The sequence below is a fragment of the Danio rerio genome, chromosome 2 (assembly GCF_052040795.2).
Source record: "Danio rerio strain M-AB ecotype USA chromosome 2, GRCz13ab, whole genome shotgun sequence".
Lineage (NCBI taxonomy): Eukaryota > Metazoa > Chordata > Actinopteri > Cypriniformes > Danionidae > Danio > Danio rerio.
The window spans coordinates 24790246-24817729 of record NC_141022.1 but is presented as its reverse complement, the minus strand read 5'-3'; the positions used below and the strand labels follow the sequence as shown (position 1 = coordinate 24817729).

Genomic DNA, 27484 nt, shown 5'->3' with positions numbered 1-27484 from the left:
AACTGATAAAATATGAAATATTTTATAAATATTAAATAATTCTCTTTATTATGAGACATGCTGTTCTTCTGAACTGTAATCAATGGATATTGTAACAATGATTACCACAAAGATTTTAAGCGTAACCGCAAATTTACAGTAAAATTGATAATTATAAAAAAATATCAAGCAAATCAGACTGATTTCTGAAGAGACAATGAAGAAGTGGCTGCTAACAAAATCTGTTGTGCCATTACATGAATAAAACACATTACAATGTATTTAAATGGAAGTGTTTTTTTTATTCAAAAACATAAAATTAGCTTTAAAAAAACATATTTCGGTGGTGTTACTTTAGATACCTGGGATTATTATAATATGACAAAATTTGCCACGCTTATGTATTGTAGAACACATTTTGATTAATTAAAAACAACCTTTTTAATCTCAAGCAATATTGGACCACACTGACTGTTCTTCTATGGATGAAAAAAAACATGTTTCAAAATGTCTTATTTTACTTCTAACAGAGAAGAGAGTTCTAGAGGCTTGTTTCCACCATGGAATTAAAAATAAGAAGTCATTTATATATATACAAACTACTGGTCAAAAGTTTGCAGTTAGTTTCTTTTTTTTTTTTTTAAAGAGTATGATTATGTTCGTTAAAGAAGCATTTAACAAATGTATTGGTAAATATTTATAAAAACGTTAAATAACTGCTTTCTTATTGTATGTAAATTCAAATGAAATTATTACTCCAGTTATTATTGCTTTTATTACTATTACATTAATATTACCAATATTAATAGTTATAATTATTATTATTATTAATATTACATTGATTTCTGAAGGATCATGTGACTAAAGACTGGAGTAATGAAGCTGAAAATTCATCATTAAATTCACTGGAATAAATTATTTAATTAAAAAATAATTAATTAATTTTACATATTGTACAGCATTTTTGATTAAATAAATGCAGCCTCGGTGAGTAGGAGACGCATATTTTAAAACATTTAAAAATCCTACTTACCCCAAACTTTTGAAATACATACATATATATATATATATATATATATATACATATATATATATATATATATATATATATATATATGTATATATATATATATATATATATGTATATATATATATATATATATATGTATATATATATATATATATATATATATATACATATATATATATATATATATACATATATATATATATATATATATATATACATATATATATATATATATATATATATATACATATATATATATATATATATATATATATACATATATATATATATATATATATATATATATATATATATATATATATATATATATATATATATATATATATATATATATGTATATATATATATATATATATATGTATATATATATATATATATGTATATATATATATATATATATATATATGTATATATATATATATATATATATGTATATATATATATATATATATATATATATATATATATATATATATATATATATATATATATATATATATATATATATATATATGCACAAAACTGTGGAAAGGAAAGAAAAAATCTTTGCACTGCTGTTCCCAGTGAAGCAATAGTCAGTCAATCACTTGAAACAAACACACAGACACAGGAAGAAAAGGAGACAAACACGTTATGGCCAAAGAGAGATCTCACTCTTATGAATTGAAAAACCCAAACGAAAACTTTAAGGGAACCAGTGGCGAATTAGTCTTCTGGGTTTTAACATACTGGTGCATGCACTCTACAAAAAAACAGGCATTCAAGAAAGTAAAGAGAAACAATGCAGATTCTACACAATGAGTAAACATACACTCCCCGAAAAAAGTCTTGTTGCCTATCCAAGTTTTAGAAACAGCAAATAATAACTTGACTTCTAGTTAATCAATTGGTATCATAAGTGGCTTATATAAAGGGCAAAGACCTCTAGATTGCGCTTATTTTACTAAAATAAAATGTGATCATGCCTTGATTTTTAATTATTAAATTAGGACAGTAAGCTCTGACCACAAAAATAATGTACAGTATAATATAAAGTCACAGGTCAACTTCCTGTCCAGGTCGGACCTGTTCAAAGAGTGTGGCACTGTCCAGCTCACATACAGACACAAAAAAGTGACTCAAAATCTCCTCTGACATGTTCAAGCACTTTCAGCATGACTTTGAGTCCAGCAGGACCCACTTTCCCGAGGCGAGCTGCTAATGTATGCAGGTGATGTCACGGTGTGGGGAAGACTTTCATTTAGTGCTGAATCAGAGACGGCGGCGAGCGAGGGAAGCCTCTTCATGTTTGCTGGTCTAAATGTGGACATCCTCCCCGGCAGCACAGCGGCTGATTCATACTGCTGTTTGAAAATGTTACGCCACTGAAAGTGGGCTGTGGTGTATTTTTGAACACTCATCACGAACACTCATCACGAATGCTCGCGTGAACACGTATCTGAAGTCCATGTTTCTTTTTTTTTTTCTGTTGAGCATGTCACCAGATTCCCATGGGCAAAATAATATGATCCATATTTGCTTCCAGCAACACTTCACAACAAAGAGTGGAATGTCTCCTCGTTAAAATCTCTGGGCTTCAGACAAACAAAATCACAACAGTGCACATGGCCAGGTTTTTTGTTGACGAATTACAAACGTGCTCGATTCAATTTTGAGTAAATATGAACAAACTACCGATGCTAAAGTGCTTGTTTAATGTTTTATTGTTTTTACTCAGTCACTTTCTTATGGCTTTTCTCTGCTTTATCAGGGGTCACCACAGCAGAATGAATCGCCAATTACTCTGGCAACGTATTTTTTTTTTTTTTTTTTAACATAGCGGATACTCTTTCTATTGCAACCCAGTACGGAGTACAACACTGAAAAACACCCACACACTCCCCCATTCATACACTATGGCCAATTAGTTGATCCAATACTAATGTGTGACTGTGTATGTAAATGTGTATGTTTTTTGTATTATGCATTTAACATTTAGCTGCAGATTTTGCCTTTTTTAAGTTACATTTTTCACTGAAATGCACTAGGTTTTATAGCCCTGATCTGATCAAAGTCATCTGCCGATATAGTCTGCAATTTAAAAAGAGAAAATTATTAACTTATATTTAACTGATTATGAATACATATATTTATTAAAGTATATGTTCTATTTTTGTACTACACCTAAAAAAAAGACATTTGCTGTTTGTTCAAACTACCTAATAGAAATGAGCTGAAACAACAATTCTTAAGGGTTTTTTTGGTGGCAACTTTATTGTTTTATGTTTAATCCACTTAAATTTGTAAAATCTAAAAAGTGAACTTCATTTCTTAATTGATTGTGTGGAACCCAGCATTTTTTTACGGTGCAAAAGTTTAGAGTGCAGGATTATAGTACAAATAAACTAAACACGAACACAGCATCTCTGTCATGTTGCCATTTAGGGATTAAACTGTAACTCATAATTACAAAAAACAAACTTAAATGAAAATTGGTGGGGTATGGTGAATTTAACGCAATGGCAGGCATACAACCACCTTAAAAGGACGGCTCACCCCAAAATAAAATTGATGCCACCGTTTTCTCACCCTGAAGTGGTTTGAAACTTTTATGAAATTATTCATTTTGCTGAACACAAAACAAGATTTTTTTGAAGAAAATCAGAAACCAGCAGCCTTTGACATAGCAGGAACAAAAATATGAAACTCAATGGCTGCCGTATCCAACACTCACTGTATATTCCCGTATGTTCAACAGAAAAAGAACAATGTAACTATAACAAATAATGTTCTAATTTTTGGGTGAGCTTTCCCTGTAATTAATAGCATCTGACCAAAGTGTGCACGATTTACATATAGCAATAAAAAAAGCACTGTGTTCTGTTGAGTGTAGTTTTTAGGGGGGGGGGGGGGTTTCCAACTGGTAGCATTGAATCAATCTTTGTTACATCCACTTTAAACGTTGTTGTTGGAGTGCTGTAGTATTTCAACACAGCAAACTGTTTATTTGAGCATTCCTGTCACTAACTATACTCTCTGCTCACAACACCTGTGTTAAGCAAGATTTTTCAAAAATGCAGTATAACTACAATGCAAATATCTGCAAAAATGAGCAAAAATTCATTCCATCTAATTACATGCTGTGAGCAATTAAGTAATCCATTCACACTGAACAAATGTTTTGTTACTCAATATCTAAAAATTCATAAATCAAGAAGCATTTTCTAGACAGACAAAAAAGTTTTCAGAAAAACAAGTCAAAATTAAGTGAGATTCTCCTTTAAAACCAAACCTAAAAACAAGATTATTTTTGCTTACACCAGTGGCAGATTATTTGCCTTGTTTTAAGGAGAAGCCCATTTAATTCTGAATTGTTTCATTTATTTATTTTATTTTAGATATTTGAACTAGAAACAAGCCAAAAAACTCAGTTCAAGTGCAGGTTCGTTAGAGCTAAAGTTCATCTAAAAATGAAAATTGTCATCATTTACTCATCGTCCACTGCCAAAGCTGTTCGAGTTTCTTTCTTCTGCTGAACACAAAGAAAGATATACAGAAGAATGTTGAAAAAAAAACAGCAACTGACTATTTTTGGTTCTTACTATGGATGCCAACAGCTTTCATAATTTTTCAGAATATCTTTTTTTGTATTCACCAGAAGAGCGGAATTCGAAAAAGTTTAGAACCACTTACTGTAAGTAGGGATGGGTATTTTTAAGGTTTTAATAGTACTGAAACTTTGATCAATACCACTTAACGGTTCAGTATGTTAACAGTTCTCTTTTCAGTACTTTTTGTATAGTTTTTATGGGGAAAAACAAATTAAACAGAATTAACAACACTGTATTATTATTTTTTTTATATAATTATTTTTTTCAGGGTTTTCACCTTTATTTTTAATAGGACAGTAGAGAGAATTGACAGGAAAGCATGGGGAGCAAAGAGAGGGGAAGGATCGGCATAGGACCGCGAGGCGGAATCGAACCCGGGTCGCCGCGAGCACCGGAGTGCATGTGTCAACGCACTAACCACTACACGACTGGCGCCGACAACAACACTGTATTTTAATATTACATTTTTAATAATTGTCAAATGAATCAATAAAAAAAATATGCGCACGCATAAACCGCGGTGTGATTGAGTAAAGGAAAGAACAGAGGCTCTAAGGTAAAATCAAAAACTCAAGACTTAAACTTTAAAATAATGACATATTAAAATGTTGACAGGTTTGAATGTGATGTAATGATTACAGCGGAGCATTAATTACATGCATATTTTTAATGGAGCGATTGATTTGAAGTAGCCTGCTTTTTTTATTTTACAGAAGAAAAAAACATGACTGGAAAAAAAAAACAACCTATTCTTATTCTATTCTAAACAGCCGGTCAAAAAGGATCAGCCATTGTTTTCGTTTTGTAATCTAAATTTGTAATTTGAGTGAAAATATCTAGGGCAGGCATGTTTATTTTATTATTTTTATTTAGTTTATACTTCTATGCTGTTGTAAACACTGCAGGTGCGTGAAGATGTTCTGTTGTTCAAATGTATGCTGTTATTCGCATAATAAAATAAATCAGTATTTTAAAACGCAATATGTGATGTGTCAGACACAAAATAGACACGTCAGTACATTTTTTATTAAATCATTTAATCTGACCAGCTGATATTCGGTTAATGACAATGGTTGAGAAAATTAACCGAAAGCATCCCTGCTAATGTTTATGATTTATCATTGACACATTCACATGAATGAGTTAATGGTGTTTGGGAGTTAACAGTGCTTTAAATACAGTTTTTGAGCATCTTGCAATGTAAAAATAAGCAGTTCTTTAAAAATGATTTCTTAATCAACATAGTTTATTATTAAGCTATTCATTGGCTTTATTTGTAAATAGAGTGAAGTAAAAGTATTTTGATGTGTAAGATGTATTTAGGCTACTGCAGAAAAAAATACTGTTTTCAGTCTAACAGAATGTGTGTGTTTATTAAACTATTAATTTTATGCTAATTTAGATAGACCTTATATGATTCACTGCTAGCACAAAGATGTGGGTAATGTATCGTTAGAAGCTAGGCAGTAGAAACTTTTCATTTGTCTGTCTGCAGTTAATGCACTTTTGAAAGATACTTAGCCAGATTGGTTGCGTTCGCCTATACAAGAAAACAAGTTGTAGCGTTTGTTGCAACGAGCATTGTCGATGTCTACTCTGGGAAATACAACCTCTTGAAGGTTTGGTTCTCACTGCCACTCTATTTATTAATTAAGTGCCATAGATATATACACGAGATATCGTATAGGGACCCTGAGCATTCGTCAATAGCGCCGCCATATTGGTACAGTGCTCCCAGGACAAGTGTCATTCAACTGCACTAGTCAAGACAGTGTTATTACGTGAAGACGCTGGACTTTAGCGCTGTCTACGGGTGTAATAACGAGCAAAGAAAGAAAACAAAGCACAACGGCAGAACATTTCATAGGTAAGATTTATTTTTTTACGTTTTTGTATGTTCTGAACTTTTGTGCTAAACAGGTAACGTTACTGATGATAATACAGTCACTTACTGCATTCACCATAAGGCAAAGTAGCACCAACTCACACCAAACACTCAGCTAATGCTAGTTTTGTTGAATAAATCAGCACACAATGCAAAAGAAATATGACAACGAGATGCTGCTGTGCCAGAAACTTGTATTGTTGTCGGCTATTCATTCACAAATGAATCGCTCTCTCCGTTAGATTGAGAAGTGAAAGCAGGAGAGAGGGTGTGTTTCAGGACATGATTAGATCAATTTAACAGGGAGGGATATTAGTATATTTCCATACACACAAACACAAGCTTTTTATCAGGAATGCCCGTGCGGTCACTGATCCATCAATGTAGAAAAGTGATGTAAAATTATAAGTTTCGCAATTTAAAAAAATGTGCATACTGACCTTCGGGAAAACTCCTGATCATAAATATACGTGTAATTCTCTGGCTCTGGATGGCCACAGTCCTCCACTGCAGCTTGGTCCAACTTTCATGTCAAAGGAGCCCTACCCTGTACTAAAATGGCGGATCAATTGGCGCATTCCTGGGTAAGCAACATTTTATGTATATATCTATGATTAAGTGCAAGCTCACGAGCTGTGTCTGCACGAGTCAGGGTGGAGCTATGTGTGTGCGCTAGTGCGAGTCTCCTCCGAGTGCATGTGCACAGCCGAGAACTGTGAAGGCCTATGAACTTGAGCTCGCTGTTGTACTATTGGGCGGAAACACAAGCATTTCTTATGTGAGATTGCCAACTGTGCAGATAATTATTAAATATTGCATATTAAAAATAGATTGGTGAGTTAAATTATGCTAATGTAAGTAATGTTTATTCAGCAATACTTCTCTAGTAACGAAAGCAGAACCGTTAATGTCAGAGCTTATCGATACTTCGGTGTTTTATATTTTAGCACCGATAAAGTAGCCAGTTTTGGTACCCATCCCTACACTTCAGTGTGAGTAAATGGTGAGTAAATTTTTGTTTTGGGTGAACTGTCCTATTCAATTTTGGACCTTTTTTTTTTTTTTGAAGTAAAAAAACGCCTTGTTATAGTCTTTTTAAAAGCTTTTATAACTACATTTGAAATAAGATTTGATATTGTCCATGTCAAACAGAAACAAAACGGAGTTATCAAGAAGAACTAAAGAGAAATGACTTGAAGTTTATGTGGATTTATTCAGATTCTGGACATTTTTTTTTCACAGAACAAAATACACATTTAGGTGTTGTATACCTGCTGATGTCTTGCTGAAAACTAAGATTATGTTGTTATCATCCTCAAAGCTTGGATTTGTACTGTTGAATAAATACAGAATATACTGTCAGAATCACACACCTTCATAAGCTCATCACCAACATAATGAACTGCGTCTACATCTTCTTTCACACAAATGCAGCCTGTGTAGAGTACAATTAATCCAATTTGAACAGTTGAATCGATCTGCACCACAGAGAGCAGCTGCCTTGCTTGTAAATCACCCAAACAAGCTTCAACGGAAAAAAAAGGCTTCAAAAAATGATGTTCAATTAAAGGACGTGTTCATAAACACATAAAGTAACATGGATAACCAAAGGCCGATGCCCATGCCAGTGCAAGAATCGGTGAGAGAAGAGTATGTCAGTCAACCCGAGTGAATGTGTGCACAGTTCATGACATTCATGATTGTAGATTTCAGTCTTTTAGCAAGCAGCACTGCAAACGGACCTGCATGTAAGGTCACAAAACGGCGGCAGTTTTGAACTGGAATCTACAGTAAATGTACAGAAATAGAGACAACATCGCTGTGCATATCAGAGGCAAAGCTCACAGATGATTTCTGTTGAATGTAGATAGATATTAGCACATCTTCTTGGTCATTGAATAACAAAATTGAAATGACTAGAGAGAATTTTCCAGTCAATCTACAGCGCTTTAGCCTTATTGTTACTTCTTTTTTTTTTTTTGGCAAAGCGCTGATGTGTCAAATAAAACACTCCCCATCTTCAAAAGAAGATGCTTTCTGATGATTTTGCTGAACTTCAGCCCAAGTTTATATTTCACAAACACCCTACTGTACACAACGCAAGTCCAACCCTCACTACAGAGTAAACCCGGCTCCCTTCAAGAACAGTTTACTTGCCTCAGTGTCTGTCAGATTAGCGCTTCTCGTCTGATAAATAAGTGCTCTGACCGTCAGTGGTCCGGGTGGATGGGTGTGCTCAGAAGGGCATCCCGCCAGTGATCTGCCGGGCCACCTGCTCTTCAGTGCTTTCCTCCTTCTCACTGCCGCGCTCCTTATTCCAGTCCTTCAGGCCCTCCGGCAGCGATGTGTCCTCATCCACACTCCCCGTTCCCTCCACAAACTCCTCATAAGTTGACTTCTCAGCAAACGGCCTTTTGCCCAGCAGCTCAACCATGTCGTTTTTGTCCAGAACCTCCTTCTCTAGAAGACGCAGTGCCACCTGGTGGTAAACAAAGAGAATTACTGAAAGCACAAAATTGACTGTACACAAATGTACACCCTAGGTCACAAGTTTGGGACCAGTAGGACTTTTAAAATGTTTTAAAATAGGGATAGAATACTTTTACATATAATTAAATAATATAGTGACATGTTATTTCAATTTAAAAGAACTGATTTATATTCTTATTCTTCTTATTATTTTAACTTTATTTTAATTTTTATATTGATTCATTCATTCGTTTTTTTTTTCAGCTTAGTCCCTTTATCCAGCATATGTTTTATGCAGCGAATGCCTTTCCAGCTGCAACCCATCACTGGGAAACATCCACACACACTCAATTCACACACAAACACTACAGCCAATTTAGCCAACCCAATTAATCTATAGCGCAAGTGTTTGGACCTGTGGGGGAAACCAGAGCACTGAAGGAAACCCACGCGAACACGGGGAGAAAATACAAACTCTGCACAGAAACACCAAGTGATCTAGCCGGTTCTCGAACCAGCGACTTTCCACTGCACCACCATGACACCACTATTATATTGATGTATTTTATAATGTCATTTATTCCTGGTATTCAAAGATGAATTTTCAGCATCATTTCACCAGTCTTTAGTGTCACATGATCCATGTACATTTCTGATTATCATTGATGCTGAAAACAGTTGTGGTGTTTAGTATTTTTGGGATATATGCAGAGTTCAGATGCAAAAACCTTTAAATCCATCAGACCTCTTTTTTCTTGCAAATGTGCATTTTCTATCTGGCTCCTCTGATAAGGTTCAGAAGTTTCATTTTATAAGTAATGAAAAGGTCATTAGATGGTTAATAAAATAATTTTTTTTCAAAAATGTCACTTTAGACAATTCTTCGTTTTTTAACAAGGTAAATTTTCTTTTGCGTTAAAACCAGCTAAATCCATGTCTGCTTTTTATGCAAAACCCTCTAAATCCACCAATTGGAACCAGACAGTGTAATTAGTTGAAAATGAAGATGTCATTGGAAATTATTTTACCAAACATAAAACACATTACACAAACCACCTGAAATTTAAAATATATCTGTGAAGTAAGTGGTCGTTCATTCTGCTGTGATAAACCAGGGAGCAGAAGGAAAATGAATGAATGAAATCTGTAAAGTAAGAGCATTAATCAATAACATTAAAACTGACATTAATCTTAACTATCTGTTGACATTACTGATATTTGGGATTTTGATTTTTTGTAAGTAGAACTATGTAAACATTGTAAACTAAGCTTGGTAGATTCAAATAATGTAGTGTATGAACATTGTGAAACATTAATATCGAAATATTGTCCATTGATATAAAAAGCTTATCAGATCTACAAGTATTTTGAAGTAATATAATAAATATATTATATTTATATAATATATATATATATATTTATCTTAAAAAAAGCAACAAAATTAGCAAATAAAACACAAGGTTGACCTACTGGGCAAAAAGGGGATGCCTCTCAGACACTTTTAGAAGCTGTCATCACTTTTCACAAAAAATAGATTCTCAAAACTGATATTAAGGACGTCAATCATAAACGACTAAGCAACAATTGTGAGTAGCTAATCAGTATGTTAGAATTATTTTTGAATTTCAAAGACTTGAGTATTGATGCTTCAAAAATTTACTTAATATTTTAAAACAGAAAACAGCTATTATTATATAATATTACTGTATTTATTTGACGTTTGATTAAATAAATGTAGCCTTGGTGAGTAGAAGAGACTTCTTTCAAAACGTTGTAAAGTGACTGGAGTGTATGTGCCATTCTGATGTAATCTGGCAAAAGTTTGCTGTACCTTCTCCACCTCAGGCTTCTTGTCAGAGAGCAGTTGTTGCGTTCGCTCGTATGCTGTGCTGATGAGATTTCTGACCTCAGTGTCAATAAGACGTGCCGTGGCCTCACTGTAGGGTTTCTCTAGAACAAGCTCTCCTTGCCGAGGCAGGTCAAACGACACCTGTCCCACCTTCTCATTCATGCCAAACTGCACAATCTGTAGAGGGAAAAACAACATTTACATTAAATACATTAAACAGTTCCTTTCATTTCATTGATTTATATCCTCACACACATTTACACACATAATTCCTGAGAGGACAAATGTGGTTATTTAGCCTCATTATTACACGATCTAAAATACTGATTTGGTGTCAAGAAACATTTTGTACTATTAATTATTATTAATGATGTTAATTATTAATTATTAATTATTATTATTAATTGTTAATGATGTTAATTATTATTAATGAAGCAGCTATTCTGCCAAATATTTTGAAGTAAACTTTTTTTTCCAGGGATTCTGATGAATAGAAAGCTAAAGCTCATTTCTAAAACAGAAATCTCTTGTAATATTTTCATTGTGAATGTCACCTGTGATTAAATTCATACATCCTTAAGAGACATATCTGACAGGCGGTTAATACACCATTTACCAAATGTGTTATCAGACAAAAAAAATTATCTGTACTAAATTACATTGTTCAATCATATAGAGCTTTTTCATAGAATCCAAAATTGTTACCCATTATGCTTTGCATGTATGTGTAAGGAGGATGCTTGGAACTTCTGGTGGCAGCTTTATGCATATAAAAGATTCACATTTGGACAGCTTTGAAACGATACTTTTAATGTGTATAACCTGCATTTTAAGTCTTTGAACTAATACTTATGTTGATCAGCGCCACCTCCTGGACTGAGTATTTAAAAATGTGATGTTATGGGAATGAAATGCACCCGCTGCGAGACATTTTACCCTTGTCATCAGACAGCATATCATGTGTCATTTAAATGGAGCATCGTCATCACTGAAGTAAACCTTTTTCTCTTTTTTTCAAATATATAACCTATAGAGTCAATCTAGAGCCATACATACTTGCAAAATAAGTGTTGCAAACAAAAAATTAAGTATTCAGAAAAATAAATAAATAAATGCAAACGTCTAAAAATCTAAAAAAAATTTATTTGAGAAATAAAATATTCATTTGCTAACAAAAAATAAACTGCAAGGGGTAAATTAAGTTTTAAGAAAAAATACATTTGCAAAAAAAAAAAAAAACGGCAAATAAAAATTAAGCAGTGCAAAAAAAAAATATTTGCAATAAAAAAAAAAAAATTATTTGCAAAACACTTTTTATAGCATTGCCTTTACAAAACCCGTCCAGTCAATTGCAATGCTCACTTTGATTTGATTTTTAGTCAACCAAGAGTTTGCGATGCGGTTCTTACTTTGCACTTGTGGCCAAGATTTGACAAGGGGGCTACTAACAACTAACTATCAATTAGACAAAACTGAACTTCTCTCGTGTGCCTCTGCTCAGCCATGCTTCTGCTTCTTCTTTCAAAGTTTTATGGTGGTTGGCAAGCAAATGATGACGTGGCTTAAAGAGCCCATATTATGGGTTTTTGAAAATGCCCCTCCATGTAGTGTGTAACACAGCTCTAAGTGAAGTGAAGTATCCAGCTAAGGCTTAAATCTGTAAGAGTACAGTGTTTAAAACGGTTGATTCATCTATAAAAGAGTCGACTCATAGTGCTTCAAACGAGTCGCCTTGATACCGAGTCATTAGGTGTTTCGCCATGACGTACGAACGAAACCAAGTTATTCACGTGCACGCGCAAACCCGGGAGATTTCAAACCTGAGGCCCCGCCCTCTGACGCAGAAACCCAGACACACACACACACCCACAAACACATGCACACAAACATGCCGGTCGATTGAAGTCGCACTGCAGATGGATATTATCGAGGGTCTACCCAAAGATGAAACCTCAGCATTATAACCAAGCAGTTGGAAACTACATGCTACAAAGAATACTTCATCGGCGTTTGTTAAAGGAAGGATCAGTAAAGAGTAACTTACTGATGGACGTCAGGATGGGTTTCTTCCTCCATTTCTCAAGTGTAAGTACGTGCAATTAAAGATGTTGCCTCGTTGACTCTAGCTTGCAAATGTATTTAGTTGTGATTTGTTACTTGTAACCGTGTGTACTGTATCAGGTTAACTGGCTATATTCTCTTATCACGTGCAAAGACAGGTTAAAAGCGCGACGCGTGCTGCTTTGTTTAGGGAGCTCTGTGGAGGAGTAGTGTGTGTGTGCGCGTGCGCTGTCGTCCGGAGGTATGCGTGTGTGTTTGTGTGTGTGTGCGCGCGCGCGCGTTGTCATCCGGAGGTGTGTGTGTGTGTGTTTTTGTGTGTGTGTGTGTGTGCGCGCGCGCGCAAGGACGAGGGCAATGTGTGTGTGTGTCTGTGAAAAGAGCAGAGTGAGACAAGCTATGAGATCTCCTCGACAGTTTTTGGAGTTTTTGCTCAATAAAATAGTTAGTCGTCTAAATTTTCAAGTCCATCGACTGTATTTACATTGACCCACTGTCAGCTAAAATCCACGCCTACACTATCGAGCGTGTATGAACTGTGATTACTTTTATATTGCTGATTAGCTGTTTGGCATTTCACTCTGACTGAAGGCAGTCGACCAATCGCAACAGGCTGTCATTGGTCCAATCAGCGCAGATTAGCTTCGCGCTAAGGAGGGGTTTGGGAACAAATGAATCACTGGACGATTCATACAGGAGTCGCTGGGATAATTAGGTAAAAATAAATGCAGATTATAAGACCACGAAAGTGTTTTTTGACCTTGCATGCATATTAGACTGTTGTTGGAGACCCTTACAACCAAGATATGACCCTATTTCATGTATAATATGGGCTCTTTAAATAGAGGCAGTCCTGGCCTGTCATAAATACCCAAGTTCCGCCCCCTTGTCAAATCAGGGCCACAAAGTGAAATGCACAGAAATGTGAAGTGCAAAGTGAAAACAGCATCGCACACTCACAGTTGACTAATAAACAAATGAGCAATGCAATTGTTTTGTGAAGGCAATGCTATAAAAATGTTTTGCAAATATATATATATTCTTTTTATTGAAAATATATATTGTTTTTTGGGGTTCTTATTTTGTTTGCAAATGTTACTTTTATTTCTCAAAGCTTAATTTTCTCTTTGCAGTTCTCTATTTTTGTTAGCAAAAATAAATTTTATTTCTCAAAAATACATTTTTGCTTTTTTTAAAAAATATATTTGGACTTATTTATTTATTTTTCGCTCTACTTTATTGTTTGTTTGCAAAACATTCTTTTTTTTATTTTGCTAGTATATGTGGCCATAGATTGACTCCATAATAACCAACCCAAACAAATATTCCCCATAATGTTTGATACACATACATGAAACTTGTATGCTCCATGCTCCCCGTTAGAATCAACATGCAAATCAGCCAGAATAGTATATCAGTAACATACTTTTATTTGTATATTAGGTCATTTTTGGAAAGTGCATACCTGTTAAGTTTCATGCCAGTAATATGGTTTGCTCTATACAACGCAGTGATGTATTACATGTGATGTGTGTGCGCTGCACACTCGAAGAGCCCGTAGCTGAGCACAGTAAAAGAGCTGACAGGTTGGGAACACACATGCTGTTTTTCAACATCTCATCTGATGGCAGACACTAAATTAGGAGAACGTTTTTCTTTCACGCTTGAACCGCATCTGACCGAAGCATAACAGTTTTAACACACATCTTTCAAAATCAAAGTTGTGCGATGTGCATCACAAAAACACTCTATAATCCACTCGAAAAGTGTTTTCCAGTTGAGAAACGCTGCTCTCACTAATGACAATTCTAAATGAAAATTCCAAGCATCTGACAGGAAGGTGCTGGCCGCTATGGTGCCTGCAGCAACAAAGAAAAAGGTCTATAAACCTGGGCCACTAAAATAGCACAGATGCCAATCAAAGTGTCAAATCCTCCATTTATTTAAACCACCGATGATACTTTCTAACAGGCGATGATGAAAACATGTGTGACGTACCTGTGCATAGGCACTCTGTGTCACCTTCTTCAGGTCATCCTGCGCCCCTGTGGTAATTCGGCCGAAAAAGATCTCCTCAGACACACGTCCACCCAGAGTCATGCACATCCTGTCCAGCAGCTGCTCCTTGGTGTACAGATACTGCTCTTTGGGCAAATACTGGGCGTAGCCTAAACCCTTTCCACGTGGGATAATGGACACCTGAAATGATTGATCATATGACTGAGTACATTTAAAACAGCACCAGAGTATTAAAATGCAGGTCATTCAGGGTGAGGTTTACTTTAAGCAAGGGGTCAGCGTGCTCAAGAAACCAGCCGGCTACAGCATGACCAGCCTCATGATAGGCTACTGTCTTCTTCTCCTCTGGCTGGAGGACCTGAGTCTTCTTTTCAAGACCTAAACATGCACAGAGCTCATCATTAATGCTGGTATGAAAAAAAAATCGACTTTTCAGATAAACCTTTCTTTTTGCTCCATTGTCCAGCCATGACTGATCATACCACTGTGATTGCATGTGGCAAAGGGTTAATAGATTCAAAGCTGAAAGAGCGTGAATGCTTGGACCATGTGAATCAGAAGTTGCTGAGACTTCAGTATGTGCATGTACCTCCAACCAAAAGTAAATCCAGGGCTTTGTTTTTGCATATTAAAAGCAAACTCTTAGCAAACTAACGACAAAGGGGAAGCTTTGTTGAGCTGGGTGATAACGACAAAAAGAGAAAGGTAGATTCTTCTGTATACAGTAGTTTAAATGTTACCATACCATTGTAAAGAAACATGAAAGAGCTTGATGAAAAAGGTTTGCCATTAAAAAAGTGAAGGAAACAGATACAGTTAAAGTCAGAATTATTAGCCCCCCGATTTTTTCTTTCTTTTTTAAATATATCCCAAATGATGTTTAACAGAGCAAGGGAATTCTCACAGTATGTCTGATAATATTTTTTTCTTCTGGAGAAAGTCTTATTTGTTTTATTTCGGCTAGAATAAAAGCAGTTTTAATCTTTTTAAAAACATTTTAAAGTCAAAATTATTAGCCCCTTTAAGCTACCCTAACCTGCCTAGTTAACCTAATTAACCTAGTTAAGCTTTTAAATGTTATTTTAAGCTGTATCGAAGTGTCTTGAAAAATATCTAGTCAAATATTATTTACTGTCATCATGTAAAAGATAAAATAAATCAGTTATTAGAAATGAGTTATTAAAACTATGATGTGTAGAAAAAATCTGCTCTCTGTTATACAGAAATAGGGGAAAAATAAAAAGGGGGGCGAATAATCCTGACTTCAACTGCAGGTATATTTTTGTTTTGTAAATACTTGAACCAGTTTGCAGAAAAAGAGCTAATTTTACCCCAATTTTTTTGGTTATTGCAAACAGAAATGCGAAATAACATCTATCTAGCAACGTAATATCTTGCTGAGTATTTACGTAAACAATCAATCATGTCTCCATGTATAAAATCTGAAAGCAACGGCAGCATGATAGTTCAATGTTTATGCAGTTTCATTAAAGAAGAAACAGCAAAAAAACAATCCTCCTGGCGAAATGTGTTTGGTTGCTCATTATATTAATCAATGTTTGTAGAATTTTATTTTAAGCAATGTTTATTATCTATACATGAGTTTGTTTGTCTTAATATATGTACATATATACAGTGCATTTATATATGTAAATACCATGGACAAGTTCTTTCTTTATTTAATTTTTTTTTTTTTTTGCGATTTAAAGGTACAGTTCACCCTAATATTTAAATTCTGTCATCATTTACTCAACCTTTCTCAACTCAAACTCACAAACTTGTCTGAGTTTCTTTTTTTCTGTTGAACATAAAAGAAGATATTTTGACAAATGTTGGAAAAAAAAAGTTTAAAAAGTTTTTTAGAGATATTCGTTAGTGTTCAACAGGAGAAAAAAACTCAGAGGAATGAAACCCTTTGAGGGCGAGTAAATGTTTCTTTTTTGACAGAACTATCACTTTAATTAAAAACAAATCTTATGTTCTAGCTTTAATGCACTCAAAGGGAATTATTTCATCAATAGTTTTGTTTTAATTCTGATGGTTACGACCTTTAGCTTTGGAAAATTAAAATTTTCGAAACATTTTAATATTTTTTTTCAAAGACCAATTAAAAACATGCTCTCAAAACTGAAAAATGTTTAAGATTTCCAAAGCATGTTCAGTTATGCTATCAATACTTAGTCGAGCTTGTGAATTGGAATAGCAGCAGGGCATCTGAATTGACATCCAATCTTACTTCCCATCCAAACTATGCAATTAATATCATTTTGCTATGAATGCACTCTAATGTGAGTGAAATTGTCAAATATCCCATTTTTCTCTTACCCCCAATTACTCTTTCAATGGCTTGCTCGAAATGTTTTTGGTTGATGGCATCAGAAAGGTGGCGAGCTGCAATTAGTGCAGCCTCATTGCACACATTAGCGATGTCCGCACCTGTCAGAAGAAGAAAAACAAATCCGTTGAACCGTTAAGCTCAATATACACTTCAAAAAGTAACCCAAATGTACAGTATAAAGCCTTTACATGCCTGAAAAACCAGGTGTTAGAGCAGCCATTTTCCGTGCCAGAGCTTCCTTGTCCAGCTCTGCTTCCAGCTTTAATGGTCTCAGGTGGACTTTGAATATGGAAGCTCTACCTTTGATATCCGGTGGTCCTGCAAGCATTTGCATAGAATTGTTTAAATGTGCTGTAATTACAGCATTGGTGAGCATTAAAATAAAAAGTGACAAACTCCTTACCGATATATATCTGTCTATCGAAGCGTCCAGGCCTCATTAGAGCTGGATCTAGAATATCTGGTCTGTTTGTGCCAGCCAGCACTACAACATTAGTAGCAGTGTTAAAACCTACAAAGGAAAGAAAGAGATGGACATTAGCATTAATAGTTACATCAGATCATTCATTGATTCATTTTCCTTCAGCTTAGTTCCTTATTTATCAGAGGTCACCAGAGAGAATCGCCAACTATTCAGGCATATGGTTTATGCAGCAGATGCCCTTCCAGCTGCAACCCAGTTCTAGGAAACACCCATACAATCTCACATTCGCACACACACTCATACATTACAGTCAATTTAGTTCATGCAATTCACCTATAGCGCATGTCTTTGGACTGTGGGGGAAACTGGACCATCCAGAGGAAAGCTCCGAAAATATGTCTATGATCTTACACAAAGTATTTAGAGTTTATGACCAGTAAATGTTTTTATATTAATTTACTACTTTATGAAGAAATTAAAGTGTTGTTTAGGGTTTTTCACGCCCTAGCATGATTTTCTTGGCCCAGACAAAAAAAAATGCCACCAACTGCTATTTTTGGTTAATTTGAATGCCTTTGGTTTCTGACTGTCATGTAAACATTTCAGTTAAACCATTCTAGAGTTCATTGGAAAATAGCAGACAGACCTATCTTTTTCAGATTTTCCTAGTTTGTTTGCAAACCAAGGTTCAGATGGCAGTGTTCACACTTTAAAAAATACTAATAAAACAAGCACAATAGTTTTTCTAATCCCTTCACATTGATATTTGAAATAATCTAGCTGACCCCCCAGCCCACCTCACCCCCATCATCATGTATCACATGACACCACAGCCACAATGATTTATATAATTATATACATTTTTTTTTATAGTTCCCCCTTTTTGTGAAAAACCTATTTATATGGTCAAATATCTGATATCCCAATGCTCAAATATATGTCAAAACATTTATTTTGTTGTTTAATGAACAGCTTAATAATGATCATGTATTTGATCTATGATGCAGATGGGCACCACCATGTTAGTCTATGCTTCAATGGAGACACCTAAAATAAGCATTATTTGTTTAAAAGCAATGATAAATTGTGATTTATGACAATCACAGCACATGATTTTCCTCTGGCTCAGTGGCAGTCATCGAAGAAAAGCAGATATGAATATGGCAGCTGATGATGTGATGCAATGTTCTAATCACACTAGTGTGATCGTATGCTCCAGTGACCAGCCTAGACTGATCACACAGCTGCGATGGTATGTGCCAAGGAATTAACCGAATCAAAGCTGAAAAAGTGTAAATACTTAGTCCACGTGAACCAGAATTAGCAGAGACTTTTATTGCAGAATGCTTATGTAACTCCAAATGGAATATGGAAAAACTGTATCTGATTGGGCAGTTAAAAGATTTCATTTGGGCCATCACCATACTGGTAGATCTGTCTCTATGGGATAGCAGCGTAATTACAATAAGTGAGATCCGAGACGTGACTTGCCACAGATAATCTATTGCGGGGGTAAAGTCCCTGGCATCTGGCTGAGATTAATACCTTTTATTAAGTTTAGCTAGCTCAAGTGATCTACTCACAGGAGGGGGTAGAAATCGGGGGCCGTGCGAAGAAAGTTGAAATTTGGGAAATTAGAGCTGTAAAGCTTCGCTTTTCGATTTTTAGGTGAAAAAATCTAATCTGTTGGAGACGTCCAATAGAATGGGAAAGTCCCAGAGTAAAATGAGAAACTATGATACACTGGTGTTTTGGAATATGGAAAAACTGTCTTTACGCTGTTTTCATCTTTTTATATATTATTTGTTTTTGTTTTTTTATACTAGTCTCTTTTATTCCTGTTTGTGTAAAGCACTTTGAATTGCAACTGTGTATGAAATGTGCTAAATAAATAAACTTGCCTTGCAAATGATAGTAAGTGCGAGGCTTTTTGTTTGCGCATTAAAAGCAAACTCTTAGCAAACAAACAGCGTGGTTAAGAATATTGTGGTTGAAGCCCCAAAACTGACGTCAACAGAGATGGATCGCTATTCCCATCACAGAAGTAAATGGTCAGGCTTTGATTAAAGATCCCTAAAACAAACTTTTTTCAGTTGATTAACAATTAAGCACAGATCGACTATTCACCTAATGGACAATAAATGTAATAATTACTGTTATCAAGATACAAACCATCCATCTCCACTAGTAACTGGTTGAGTGTGTTCTCTTGTTCACTCTGTCCACCGAAGTTCCCTCGGCCTCTCTTTCTTCCCACAGCATCAATCTCATCTATGAACAGAATACATGGGGCATTCTTCCGTGCTAATACAAAAAGATCCCGTACCTAGCCAAAAACAGAGTGTTTAGTCACAACAACAACAAAGCGGATGAAAAACAATAACAAGAAACAGAAATGTCTTTACCCTGGCCGGTCCAACTCCTACAAACATCTCCAAGAACTCTGACCCATTCACAGTGATGAAGGGGACATTGGCCTCTCCTGCAGTGGCCTTGGCTAGTAAAGTCTTTCCTGTGCCTGGGGGTCCAGTCAAAATGGCCCCCTAAACAATAGGATTAAACAATGTTGAAATCTCACCCAATCTCTTTGGCAGCTTCACAATGTTATTTAAAGGTCTTGTGCTACCTTTGGAATTTTGGCACCCAAATCCTGGTACTGCTTTGGGTTCTTAAGGAAGTTGACAAACTCCATGATCTCCAGCTTGGCCTCCTCACAGCCGGCCACATCCTTGAACTTGACGTCGATCTCGTCTCGTAGTACTTTGGCAGTGGTTTCGCTGACGCTGAAGAGTCCACCCATTCCCCTGCCAGGCCTCCCTGCCCCTGCTGGCCCTCTCCTTAACATGAAAAGCAGGAACCCAATGATCAGGACGGTGGGTAACATGCTGAGGAGGAACGACCTGAAAAATAAAATCACACATCATTAAATTCTCCAATTTGAGAGAAGATGCTTAAATCTAAATGCAATTTTGAGGTCTCATTATAAATTGTAAGTTGCAAATATAAAAGACACTATCTCACCCATCACTTTCAGCAGAATAGACCACTGGCAGTCTGTTTTCTCCTTCAATGCCCAGCTCCAGCTGAGCCGTCTCCAAGTTCCGCTCAAATGTGTCCACACTGCCGATGTTGAACCATACATATTGCTGTTTGAAGAAATGACCACAGTATTTGTTTGTCATTACAATGTTACAGGGATGAGAAAAATGTCCCCTAGTTATGTAAATGTTTAAAAGTATAAGGTTAATCAAAGAAAGTCTCTTATAGTCACCAAGGCTGAAATGATCAAAAATAAACACAAACAAACCAATATAATACAAAGTATGTTTTCTGTAAAGTGCCCCATTATGGCTTCTCAAATATTACGTTTCATCGTGTTCGATATAGAGAAACTAAGAGGTCTCCAAATATGTAGTCTTGCTTAAGTCTTGGAGGTTTTGATTGATCAACTTCTAATGTTTCATCACCGGTCTCAAGTTTAAATGGATAAGATCAAATTGGCGCCATCATTACTGTCCCGTAATATCTACAATGTCTAAGCATTGTACCCATTTATGAAATGAGAAATGTTTCATTTGCAGAAAACCCACTTCACTTCATACAAACGTATAAGCCAGTGGTAACCAAACTTGTTCCTGGAGGGCCGGTGCCCTGCAGATTTTAGCTCCAACCCTAATCAAACACACCTGAACAAGCTAATCAAGGTCTTACTAGGTATACTTGAAACATCCAAGCAGGTGTGTTGAGGCAAGATGGAGCTAAACCCTGCAGGGACACCGGCCCTCCAGGACCGGGATTGGTGACCCCTGGTCTAAGCATTTCAGGCTCAGAGTTAAACTCAGACTTGGCATTATAAGCAGTAAAACAATCATAACAGACTTGAGCCATCTGATCAATCAGACAATCTTAGTTTTGAAAGAATAAATCTCCAATTTCATCTGAGACTCTTTAAGAAATGTGAGCATTATTGACCCCAAAATTGTGAGCAGTAGTTTATGTTACCCTGTCAGTCTTTGTGGGCTACTTTGGTAATTTATTTGATTATATGCTAAATATTGTTGGTTTTGGCTGAAATAATAAACAACATGTATTCTAGGGCTGTTCGATTAATCGAAATAGAATCGCAATAGCGATTTGAAACGCTGCGAATATCTAATCGCAAGAGGATGCCAGTCTCCTCAAAGTTCCAGGAGTCTCCCGCTTATGCATAGAGACTCCCGGATGCCCGTAAACAAATGATAATCTCCTGAAAATCGTGCGTCTCCTCCCACTCGTTTTTATAATTATTATTATTTTGTTTGTATAATATGCTACACCATCTCCCTAATTTGAGTTCAGCTTGTTGATAGAAAGGTGAAGTCCATTTATTTGTATTCACTGTTTGCTCTAGAAAAAAATGAGTGTTTAATTGCTGAATATTTTAAAAACTATCTGAATAAATGTTGGAGTAACTTAATATTTTTTCAGTTCCTTTTTTTAACTTCAGTAAGAAGTTACGATACAGAATATTGAGCTGAAGCTTGAATACAAAATGAAATCGTTAATCAAATCGAAAATCACAATATCTGTTGCAAATAGATATATTAGATGCAATTAGACATTTCCCCAAATCGCACAGCACTAATGTATGCAGTATTGAAAAAAGAACTGTATGCAATCCTCCTAAATAAACTCACCCCGTCAACTGGAGTTTTACCAGGAGTAAAGATGACTTTTACATATCGCTTGTTTACAACCTCCAACCTGTCAACCTAGAAAAGATTCAATACATAACCCCAAGGGTCAATGTTCATGCGTTCCTGGAAAGAAACAGCAAACGATATTGATTGATAAAAAAGATCTTGTAAGTAAACACATACCACTCCTTTTGCAAGATAACTATTGACAAAGTCTTTCCATGTGACCTCCCTTCCTCCATCTCGAATGAAGAAATAATAGCCCATAGCTAGCCAGAAGGCTGTTCCACCCAGGAAATACATACGAAATTCTTTATCATCCCAAGGAAATTCACCCTGAATGAGAGGGACAAAAAAAAAATAAGTTGATATTAAATGGAGAAAAATGTAAGAGATCAAATCATTTTCTTGACTATTTAACATACACCATATTGCCAAATTGTTTTGAGACTTAAAACTTTAATTACACCCCAATCTTAATCTGCAAGATTTTTAGAAATATATTGTAAATTAAAAATGTCATGACTTACTCTTACAATGAAACAACAGACTTTTCTCGTCACGTATGCTAAATTTGTACAATCATTACAGGTGCAGTAAGAGATTTGAGAAAAATGCTTACTTTAGCCAAAGACTGTAGAATACACAATACATGTCACTCGCAAAGTTTTGAATAGGCATGGGCTGGTATATGATTCTGGCGGTATGATAACCTTGGATAAAAATATCCAAATTTCACAGTATTGTGACTATTGCTCTAAAATATATTCTTTTCAAATGTCTGGGTAAAAACAACAACTTTTTTTCCACTTTTTTTCACAATATATATTTTATTTTGAGAAACATTTCTCAACATGTTTCTTAATTAGTTTCAAAAACTATTTCTTTACAAATCAAAACAGGATCTTTGGATATCTTTTCTGCTGGAGATACATTTTCTGTGGATTTTGTGTAATTCAAACATTTAGAAGTGAAACTAAAGAGAGAGTTGTTTAATTTTACTGGTGATTCCTAATATGAAATTGAATCGTGACCTTGGCAAGCACCCATTCAATCAGAATGCATAGTGTCCGAGAGGCAGTTTTAAAGATGGCCAAAGAAGGAAATAACTTGGCTTAAAGTATTGAAAATGTGTGCCCCTCAGGTGGCTGTGCTGCACGTGGACACACAAATGATGTATCTATCTGTGTGAACAGGGTGCGCAGAAAAGGTCCTGTGAATTTAAAAGAAAGTTATTTGTTTTTTTTAAAATAGAAGATATGAACATGCAAATCTTACAGTTTGTTATTCTGCCTAAAATGGTCAACGTTTTTTGACGTCACTTCATTCTTCAGTTTCTCATCTAACTTTCTGAATAATCAAATGCTCTCTAATATCTGACATGCTCCGCCCCCTTCAAGATGCTTTTCGTTTGCTTTTAATTTGATGTGCTTGAGCTCAACCACTCTCACTGCAGAGCGATGATAACAAAATGTTATTGGTTTTTTTTAAAGAGATTACAACAAACATTGAATTAAAAAAAAAAATCTTACAGCACAACTAATAATAACATGATGTTTAACCTTTTGAATACGGCTTTGCCAGGTGGATTCATCTTTCCGTCCCCCTCGTTTTCCTCCTCCACTACCTCCACCTCCACCTCCACCTGTGGTTTTCTGAGAATTGGTTGGTTTGGCCTCTGGTTTAAAATAGACAGACAAAACAAAAAAGATTATAAAGATCATAATCATATGAAAGCCATTACCTTGAACTTTAAGCTGGTCAGAAATATTACCCTTGACTTCAGCGTTGGATGGCGTGGGCTCACTGTTTTTTGGACCCCCATTTTTATTATTAGGGAAGTATTTTTCAAAACCTTCAATGCAAAAAGACAAAATGCCATTAACAAATAAGTTAAAACACAACTTAGCTTAGAATACTGCATTTCCAGTGACTTTCACACCTTTAGGAGGTTTGGAGCTTAATCTTCTATAAGTACCCAAGACCTGAGAGAGCAAGGATCTTCTGTCTAGGACAATTTGTCCAACACCTTGGACCTTAAAATGCAAAAACATTGACATAATAAATATACAGACTCAACTTATCAAAAACAAATTTAAGATACCAAAAAATACTCATGGCACAATTTTGGTTCCCTTTGGAGAACATCTAAATTCCTCAAGACACCTCAGATATTATAAATATATCCTGGAGAACCTGAAGGAAGTTGTTACTGTAAGAACAACTGACAATCTAAAGCTTTTAAGCTCCTGGAAAAAATACAGGTTCCTGTGCTTTTTGTAAGGGTATCTATGGATTTATTTAGGCCTAAAGAAGATCTAAATGTACCTTTCCACAATTGAAGTCCCTTTTTGAGCATAAACTTCATATGGGATACAATTTTGCATGAGCTGCAACAGTGTCCGCAAGATCTTAAAAAGTCTTACATTTCAAAAACTAAATTTTAGGCCTTAAAAACTCTTAAATTCATGTAAATGTTTTGTTGTAGGTCTTAAATCCTGTTAAACAGGTCTTAATTTCCCTATGTCCAAGTAAAGTTACCCAATCACCAATAATCCATCTCTAAACTAGACATGTTTACAGCAAATTGCCCTGATTAAATCCCCCAAGCAGGGAAAGAAAACTAAAGCAACACATCCCTTTACATGATTTTCCATTAATACAAATTAAAAACTATTTACTGAAGTAACTGGACCATCAGAAAAAATCATTAGTGTTTAGCCCTGTATAAGCCTAAAATTTCATTCATAATGGCCATAAAAAAGTCTTTAAAATTCTTAAATTTGATCTAAAGAAACCTGCAGAAACCCTGTGCAAAAAAGTGCCTTCCAAGTAGGGCTGCACAATATATCAGCATTGATATTTCAATATGCACATCCAAAATAGTCACATTGTATGATCTGCAATGTTGAGCATTCAGGCACACAAAATGATAATGTTTGCAACTTTAAGAAACTGTAAATGTATATAAATAAATATAAGGAAGATTATACTGCGTCATTTAACGTTTTGCACTGTATACTGCTAAACTTCCATAAATTCATAAAATACTGTTTATTTAGTTTATGTCTTTGTTGTACTGCATTTATCAACACTCGTGACTGGTTTAGTAAATTTAATGCAAATGCACTTCTCTACAAAATCATCCCAATCTATCTAAAATGATTAATTCTTGCCATATTGAGCCATTTATTTCATCTGGTAAAATTATACTCAATATCGCAGTATATTGCAATGTCATTTTTTTCCAATATTGTGTAGCCCTACTTCCAAGTATAATAACGTACTAATACAAATATTTATACATCCATAAAACAAGATATACAATGACAAAATCAATAAATTAAGTTTTCTTTAATAGAAATCAAACTAAGTTGATTCTGCTTAAAACAAGAACAAACAATTGTTAGCGGGGTATGAAAATTGCTTTTCCATTTGAATTAATAAAATTTCTTTTCAGAACGTTATGGCAGATTTTTTTTTTCATACAAATTGCAAAATTTTCATACATATTTGTAATTTTTCTTCCCGGTTGATTGTGTTAAATTCGTAGAAATCTAGACATCAGTGGAAAAAAAGACCCCATAATTTGAGAAATAGAATCAGAGTTATCAGAAGTTTGAATAAGCACTGTTTCTATATTTTCATGTTTGAGGTGAGTTGTTCAATCCTTAACATGTCTTTTAAAAAGTAATGGTACAAATCGTATCTTCACATTTTGAAGAGTTATGAATAGAAAATATGGTCTACTCCCTATAAATGTTTATTTAAAGAAAACATTGACATTTCCTGTTCCTTTACATCATTTTCTTTTATTTGGTCTTTCTAAAAGTCCTTAAATTACTTATAATAATTTTACATAAACAGCAGAAACCCTGTTCACGTAACTTATCTTCTTACTATTTGACATTCACACTTTTAGCCCATCTCTAACAGATAACTTACTACAAAAACAGTATGTGAAATGAACGTAAGATTTCATATTATTATATGAGAATATATAAGAGTCAAAAGCTCAGACTGATGTTTTCATTTGGTGTTAAAGGTACAACAGATTTAACGTGAAGAGGCTGTGACATAATAAGAGCTCAACATGTTACTCAACGCAATGTCAAACAGGCCGTCGCTTGTTTACTATCAATCTCCCCGGTCTGTAACAGTGCTGTCTGCAGCACACAATACAAAACCACCATACAGACGACAGAATGCGTGTTTGTGATCAAATCTCAGCTTATAATGTTTGGTTCATGCATGATGAAATATCCACACAAATACAGTCAAGCTCCACATTTACCGACTGAAAGCGGTTTGTTGATCTGACATTCGGCAGCAGAGTGTGAAGAAGGTTCCTGCAGCCTCTTGACAGATGCAGATATCGGTGTGCCATTATGGCACTGTGCGCTTGGGTCTCTTATCGATATTAAAAACAAGACATCGGACGAAAAGTTTTGACAACATGAACTCAAAACGTACTGCGTTCCGTTGCGGTATACTTCCGGTGCATGCTCGTGACGTATTCACTGAATACTGAAGAGCTCAGGTTAACCCTCTGTGGTCCGCAAGGAAAAGAAAAAATACATTAAATAAAATTTTGTGCTGGCAAAAATTAATCGCATGCAAAACAAAACCTAAAATTTGTTTTACCATAATGTATGTGTGTATATTTATGATGTAAATATAAATACATACATGCATATTTGAGGAAATATATGAAGAGTTTAGATGCAAAAACCTCTAAAAGCCATCTGAAATTTCCATTGGAAATGAGCATTGTTATTTCATTTTGAAGTATGAACTTGAAATTACTGAACCTACACGCAGGTCTGATGAAAATGCAAATTTTAAAAAGGAAATTTCAAATGGCTTGTAGAGGTTTTTGCATCTGAACTCTTCATATTTAGATATAAGATATATGTGTATATGATACAAATTTTATATACATTTAAGAATCTTTGTAACAAAATTGTTTGTATAGTTTTGTTTCTATGTATGTTTTTGTATATACATAAAAAATATATAATACACACACATATATACTGCATATTATATACAATATATATAATAAATATTGTATTTGGACTTTTAACTTTTAATTTGGATGCAATGACGCACGATTAATCTTTGCCCAGCACTAATAAAAATTCAT

The 27484-nt window shown here is 34.9% G+C and overlaps 1 protein-coding gene across 1 annotated transcript; it reads right to left on the bottom strand.

Moving 5' to 3' along the window:
• Window positions 1-7698: 7698 nt before the first annotated feature.
• Window positions 7699-26739, bottom strand: afg3l2 (AFG3 like matrix AAA peptidase subunit 2). Its single transcript, NM_001111197.1, is given in 17 exon segments — window positions 7699-8984; window positions 10806-11000; window positions 14880-15080; window positions 15163-15278; window positions 17226-17336; window positions 17431-17556; window positions 17642-17749; window positions 19835-19988; window positions 20068-20205; window positions 20289-20562; window positions 20684-20808; window positions 22339-22413; window positions 22522-22674; window positions 23901-24016; window positions 24113-24193; window positions 24281-24374; window positions 26633-26739. Coding segments are annotated over 17 exon segments (2403 nt in total). The 5' UTR covers window positions 26726-26739; the 3' UTR covers window positions 7699-8741.
• Window positions 26740-27484: the final 745 nt, after the last annotated feature.